General features: G+C 31.7%; 2 protein-coding genes across 2 annotated transcripts in view; both read left to right on the top strand.

Annotated features, from left to right (window-relative positions):
• LOC110418926 (putative galactinol--sucrose galactosyltransferase 1) overlaps positions 1-76 on the top strand; it is a 1,677-nt gene extending 1,601 nt beyond the window's left edge. The window contains exon 6 of the mRNA XM_021431742.1: positions 28-76. Within this exon, the coding sequence (XP_021287417.1) occupies positions 28-76 (49 nt within the window). The remainder of the gene's footprint in view (positions 1-27) is intronic.
• A 649-nt stretch (positions 77-725) lies between these two features.
• LOC110419068 (uncharacterized) lies at positions 726-7,113 on the top strand. The gene is made up of 9 exons (XM_089783959.1): positions 726-1,386; positions 1,498-1,641; positions 2,392-2,535; positions 2,978-3,121; positions 3,986-4,129; positions 4,586-4,729; positions 5,096-5,167; positions 5,736-6,949; positions 7,038-7,113. Exons 1-8 carry the CDS (start codon positions 759-761, stop codon positions 6,929-6,931), a joined length of 2,616 nt encoding a protein of 871 aa, XP_089640085.1. The 5' UTR covers positions 726-758; the 3' UTR covers positions 6,932-6,949; positions 7,038-7,113.
• The last annotated feature ends 516 nt before the right edge of the window (positions 7,114-7,629 follow it).

The following is a 7,629-nucleotide window of genomic DNA, read 5'->3' on the forward strand; positions in this document are numbered from 1 at the left end:
ATCCGGTTTGGTTACTATTGCTTTAAGAGTCCACGAGGAAGGGCTGTACCTTTGGAACATTGTCATTGAGCTATGAAGCCCGACAAGTTGTGCAGCGGTAGGGAGACTGATAATGCTAATGCTGCTAAATTATTAGCTATTACATAGAGAAAAATATAATGTGCTCTGTTACTTAGCTACTACCTGAACCTTTCACAGAAAACTTTTTTAATGGAGGACTTGTCATATTTTATGCTAATTATCTCTGAATATGTGTAAAAAAAGAATGTAACTCTACGTGAAGACTGCTACCCATCGATCATATTCAATGCTAGCTGGAGCCTTGCGAGTTGGGACCAATTAATATAATATCAGGAAAACACGTGGTAGCTTCATGATTTTCGTCTTTGATACTGTAATCACATAATTTTAGTCAATGAAGGAATGCTCAACCGTATCATGGACGACAAAAGGAAAATTCAAATATGAACTAGAGGGCAATGCTTCACCGTGAAGTAGAAGGCTTCACCCTATTCCTCTTGATAAGGCCATTTGTCCATTTTGCTGTTTACTTTTCTTGATTTCTAGGGGCTTTCTACTGTGTTTCACCGTGCACTCAACGCATAATTTCGTAAAGAATGCTTCAATGTATTTATATTCATACATATCGAAACATGCATGTATTAGTATTTAAAGAACGAGCATCTACCAGCACAATGATTCAACCAATTAATTGAGTCGTTTCTTTCTTAATTTCCCTCAACCACAGATACACCCTGATGGGAAATATTGGCTTCCTCCTCCCTCTTAAGGTATTTGTGGTGGTGGTGTGCAACTTTGTGACTACTTTGTCAGCGGAATCACCCAGCACCACCACTGACCAATTGGCTCTTCTTGCACTAAAAGCCCATGTCACCAATGACCCTCAAAACCTCTTGGCAACCAACTGGACTAGTGCAACGTCCGTTTGCAACTGGATTGGTGTTACTTGCGGATCCCATCGTCAAACAGTCACCGCTCTTGATCTTTCTCACATGGGCCTTATAGGCACCATCCCACCTCACTTGGGGAATCTATCTTTTCTTTCTAAGCTTGACATCCCACATAATCATTTTCATGGCTCATTGCCCATGGAGTTGGCTAATTTGTCTCGGTTGAAATATATAAACTTTGCTGGCAACAACTTCACTGGGGAAATCCCATCATGGTTTGATTCCTTCATTCAACTTCAAAGCTTGTTTCTGTACCATAACAACTTTTCTGGTATTATCCCATCTTCATTGGGCTCTTTGTCAAATCTTGAGAAGTTGATCTTGTATGACAATGATTTGAAGGGGCAGATTCCTATAGCATTTGGAAATCTTTCCAACTTGAAAAGGTTATATTTGGATAATAATCAGCTTTCAGGTTGTATAATAATCAGCTTTCTCTGTCATCAATAAATTTTTATTGCAAATATTTTCTTCTCAGCAATTTTTATTACAAATATTGATTTCAACACTAATAATCTTGTTATAGGTCAATTTCCAATGGCTCTATTCAAATGCAAAGAGTTAGAATTTTTATCTTTAACTCACAATGTCTTGGAGGGAAGTGTGCCTCAAGAAATTGGGAATTTGACTAGATTAAGAAATTTGTATCTTGATGGTAACAACCTAACAGGTATGCTTAATGTGAACCTTTCTTTAGAAAAATTAAAATGATTTTGTTGGCAATTTATTTTTATTTGTGAGTTCATATTTATGATTTTAGTTCAAATTTTGGTTGAACTTGAAAACTTTGAATTTAAAAGAAGAGATTTAAATTTCAAATTACATATAAATGTGGGTGATAAAACTAATGGAAACATGACTTTCTTAATTATTTTGGAATTCATCGAATTTGTTAGATCTTTATTAGAAAAAATTCATGAAAAAAATAACTTAGATTGGAAGTTTATACTTTTATGTTAATTAGTTATGCATTAAAGAAGAAAAAGATTTAGTTAACAAGTGCATTGAATTTTAGTCATGAGTTTAGATTTATGATTATAGTTTTTGTTGAAGTTGAACTTGAAAACTCAAATTTAAAAGAAGAGATATAAATTTGAAATGTAATATAAATGTGAATGATAAGGCCATTTGTCCATTTTGTTCAAGCGTATTCATAATCATGTCTTTCCAAACATGCATGGACTAGTATTTAATGAATAAGCATCAACCAACATAATTAATGATTCAACAAATTAATTGCATTGTTTCTTTCTTAATTTGCCTTGACCCAAATATAATCTTAACAATGGAAAAGAAGTTCTGAATGTATATAAAAAGAGATATAGCTTTCTCAGCATATAAATTTCTAACCTTCCATCCTTATGATTAATATATATCTTTATTGAAAATATTGATTTCCATACTAATAATCTCATTGCAGGTCAAATTCCATTAGCTCTATTCGAGTGCCGAGAGTTAGAAATTTTATTGTTATCTAATAATGCCTTGGAGGGAAGCATACCTCAAGAAATCGGGAATTTGACTAGATTAAGATTGTTGTACCTTGATCATAACAACTTAACAGGTATGCTTAATATCAGCCTTCTTTTAGACAAATTAACGATTAGTGGACAATTTATTTTTATTCGTGATTTAGATTTATGATTCTGGTTTTCATTGACTTAAATTTAAAAGGAGATATAAATTTCAAATGTAATATAAGTACATGTGATAAGGCCATTTGACCATTTGGCCCAATGAATTCATAACGATGTCTTTCGAAACATGAGTGTACTTAGTATTTAAAGAATAAGCATCACCCAACACAATGATTCAACAAATAAATTGCAATGTTTCTTTTTTAATTTGGCTCAACCCTAAATATAATCTTAACAATGGAAAAGAAGTTTTAACTATATATAAAAAGCAATATAGCTCTCTTAGAATATAAATTTCTACCTTCAATCCTGAAGATCAATATATCTTTATTAAAAAAATTGATTTCAATACTAATAATATCTTTGCAGGTCGACTTCCATCAACTCTATTCAAGTGCCAAGAGTTAGGACATTTATCTTTATCTCACAATGCCTTGGAGGGAAGAGTACCTCAAGAAATTGCAAATTTGACTAGATTAAGCTATTTGTATCTCTTTGAAAACATCCTAACAGGTATGCTTAATGTTGACCTTCCTTTAGACAAATTAAAACGATTAGTTGGCAATTTGTTTTTATAATTATAGTTTTCATTTAGGTTGAACTTGAAAACTTGAATTTAAAAGAAGAGACTTAAATTTCAAATGTAATATAAATGTGGATGAGTTTTGGGTGATAAAACTCATGAAATCATGACTTTCTTAATTTGTTTACAAATCACTGGATTTGTTAAATATCCATTAAGAAAAAATAACTTGGATTGGAAATTTTATTTTTATTTTAATTAGTTATGCATTCAAAAAAAAAAAAGATTTTGTTAAGAGTTGCCTATAAGCACTTGTTAAGGTTTGTTGAATTTTTATTTAAAAAATGTTTTTATATATTAATATACTAATTACGAAATTCAAGAAATGACAAGAAAAGTGGCCTATTTATTGCAACAAATGTTAGTAGGAAAATTTTGAATTTTAAGAGGTGAACTCATTTTCTCAAGTAAAATTTCGTCAATAATTGGAACTTTGCCTTTTCTAGAGTTGTTTGAGTTGAGCTTTAACAGCTTGACGGTACTTTTGCTTCTTATTTTAATTCAATTTGTGCATATCGGAGATTTTATTAAGCATTTAAATAATTTATAAAAATACAAAATCAAACCATCAAAAGGCTAAGTATTGTAATTAATTACACATTCACAATTGAAAATAAAAAAAAAAATGAGACGAGAGGCAGTAGAAAGATGAGTATGTCTTTATTGCATAGAAACTGGAAAAGATATTTTAACTTTATAAAAAGCTCTTTGCATAGAAATTCCTACCTTCAATCCTTAAGATCAATATATCTTTATTGCAAATATTGATTTCCATACTAATAATCTCATTGTAGGTCAACTTCCATTCGCTCTATTCAAGTGCCAAGAGTTGGAACATTTATATTTATCTCACAATGCCTTGGAGGGAAGTGTTCCTCAAGAAATCGGGAATTTGACTAGATTAACAGGGTTGCTTCTTGATTATAACTACCTAATAGGTATGCTTAATGTGGACCATTCCTTTAGACAAATAATATGATTAGTTGGCAATTTTTTTTTTTGGAGTTCAAATATATGATTCTAGTTTTCATTGAGGTTGAACCTGAAAACTCGAATTTAAAAGGAGATAAGTTTCAAATGTAATATAAATGTGAGTGATAAGGCCATTTGTCCATTTTGCTCAACACATTCATAATCATGTCTTTCAAAACATGCATGTACTTAGCATTTAAAGAATAAGCATTAACCAACACTTAATGATTCAACAAATTAATTGCATTTTCTTTCTCAATTTACCTAAAACCCAAATATAATCTTAACAATGGAATTTTTTTTTTAAACTATATATAAAAAGGGATATAGCTCTCTTAGCATATAAATTCCTACCTTCAATCATTAGGATCAATATATTTTTATTGAAAATATTAGTTCTCATACTAATAATCTCATTGTAGGTCAACTTCCATTATCTCTATTCAAGTGCCAACAGTTAGGATATTTATCTTTATCGCACAATGCCTTGGAGGGAAGTGTGCCTCAAGAAATTGAGAATTTGACTAAATTAAGCTACTTGTATCTCTATGAGAACAACCTAACAGGTATGCTCAATGTGAATCTTCTTTTAGACAAATTAAAATGATTAGTTGGCAATTTGTTTTTATTTCTAAGTTCAAATTTATGGTTTTAGTTTTCATATGAGTTTAACTTGGAAATTTGATTTAAAAGAAGAGATTAAATTTCAAATATAGTATAATTGCATGTGGGTGATAAGGCCATTTGTCCATTTTGCTCAACATATTCATAATTTTAGTCACTGAAGGATAGTTCAACCTTGTCATGGATGACAAGAGGATAGTTTAAACGTGAAGTAGAGGGCATGCTTCACCTTTTTCCTCTTAAAGATATATTGCATTAAAACTTAGTAGGGAAATTTTGACTTCTAAAGGGTGAATTCGATTTCTCAGGTGAAATTCCATCAACAATCGCAAGCTTGCCTTTTCTTGAGTATCTTGATTTGAGCTTTAACAACTTAACAGGTAATCTTTCTTCTCCTTTTTATCTAATTTGTGCATATTAGAGATCTTTTTAAGCTTTTAAGCAATATTCTCATTCATCAATATAAAAATACAATTGAAAAGAAAAAAAAGAAAGACGAGATAGTAGAAAGATGAAATTAAGTGTCAAGTTAGTATTTTAGCCATCAACTTGTTAATTAGTTACTAGAGGGTTTCTATCTATTAGACTAGAATCAAATGGAAAAAATCATATGTTAATGACACAAAAAAGAAAAGGTAGGGGGAACAACTTATTTGTCATAGTTTTTACACAAAAATTATTAATGTCCATTACAATTTTCTCAATATAAGTTGTGATATGGATACTCCTTGGTCTAATCAAGCACCATCAAGTGGCTAGATGCTGCGCAAGCTGAAGTAAAAGTATAATTTTCTGAGCAAGAATCGTATGTTTACAATTTTATAGAGCAACTTTTCCTAAAGAATATTCAAATTCCTGATCTCTGTTCAAATTTGCTCCAAGGTCAACTTCCAGCTCTACCACTTTCATTGCGCGGCGTAACTGTTGCACACAATAATTTAATTGGAGAAATCTCTTCATCAGTTTGCAATATGAGTTCACTACAATATTATCTCACGTTGGCAAAGAATAATTTTCATGGAATTATTCCACAATGTCTTGGAAACTTAAGCAACTCTGTTAAATTTGTGGATCTAAACATGAATAAATTTCATGGTAAAATACCTGGAGATTTTCATAAAACTTGTTTGTTGAGAAGTTTTTCCATCAATCATAACCAGCTAGAAGGGTCCTTACCACGCTCTTTGGTTAATTGCTCAGAATTAGAACTTTTAGATGCAGGGAACAACAACTTAAATGATCCCTTTCCGAATTGGTTAAGAAATTTGGATCTAAAAGTTCTTGTCTTGCGAGGTAATGGATTCTATGGTCAACTTGATGACTTTGAGGGTAGATTTTCCTTCTCAAATTTGCGAATCATTGATCTCTCTCACAATGACTTCAATGGCCATTTGCCAACGAAATTTTTGGAAAATCTACATGGTATGAGAAGTGGGAGTGAAAACAAAGGTGACTTAGAGTACATGATGTACATTGGGACTGATCAAGTTGAATATTTTTATGAGTCTTTAGTTATTACAACAAAAGGGTTGGAGATGCGATTTGAAAGAATCTTAACCGCTTTGACGATTATTGACTTTTCAAATAATCGATTCAACGGACATATTCCCGTAATGCTTGGAGAACTTCATACACTTATTGCCCTTAATCTCTCTCACAATAGTTTAATGGGTCCTATCCCATCATTATTAGGGAATTTGTCAGCACTTGAATCATTGGATCTCTCATCAAACAAGCTTGAAGGAAAAATTCCAGTAGAATTAGTAAATCTTATATTCTTAGAGGTATTAAACCTTTCTTGGAATAATCTCACGGGACTCATCCCTCAAGGCAAACAATTAGACACTTTCACAAATGATTCCTACATTGGAAACTTGGGTTTGTGTGGACTTCCTTTATCAAAGGAATGTAGTAATCAGCGAAATTTAGAACCACAACCAACAAAGTTTGATGAAGATGGTGATGCTGTGAATTGGAAATTTTCTATATTGATGGGGTATGGATGTGGGCTGGTTTGTGGATTGAGCATGGGATACATTGTGTTTGCAACTGGAAAACCATGGTGGTTAGTTAGGATCATTGAGAGAGGTCAACAAAAATATGTTATTAGGGGGAAAATCCGAAGAAGTGGAGGAAGAAAATAATACAGCTAATGCTCTTAGGTGAGTTTTAATAATTCTAACAAAATAACTGTTGTTTTTTATTTAAATTCACGATCTCGGTTTGACAAGTTTTAACAAATATTGCCAGGTCGGGTATGTGCCAACTTCCATGGTTAATTTCTTCCACATACAATTTGGCAAAAAAAGGATCTTGACAAGAAAAGAGATTTTTCAATCCTGATGGTATGGATTCTACGATCATTACATATATTGTTGTGGACTTTTTGAAGTTATTTCTGTCTTCTATGTTAGACCTATTCTTTGTTGCTTTTTGGTTGAGGTGATTTCTTTTCAGTTTGTTGGGTTGATATATTACTAATATCAGTTGTATTAGTTGTATTCTAATTCTGAATTTTTGATTATAGTGTGTAATTTTCAACTTGCTGATATCTTGATCTATATATCCTTCTCCATTGCTTGCTTATAACCATCTGCAACTTTCCATTATGTGGTAAAGATTGATAAAACTTATAAGCATTTTGCATAACCTTTTTTCGGAATAAGAAAATACATTTGATATTTTATATATGTATATAAAGTACTTATAAGCATTTGATACTTGCTTATATCCTTCATTTTTGCCTCTTTTTTGTGTCCGAATTTGATGATTGTAAATGCTTTATCACAATAATTTTGGTGATAGCATTGGCAAAGCACTTTGAAATATCAAAGTGAGATAC

The sequence above is a fragment of the Theobroma umbraticum genome, unplaced genomic scaffold (assembly GCF_002168275.2).
Source record: "Theobroma umbraticum cultivar Fairchild unplaced genomic scaffold, ASM216827v3 scaffold_67.0, whole genome shotgun sequence".
In the NCBI taxonomy this organism is placed as follows: domain Eukaryota; kingdom Viridiplantae; phylum Streptophyta; class Magnoliopsida; order Malvales; family Malvaceae; genus Theobroma; species Theobroma umbraticum.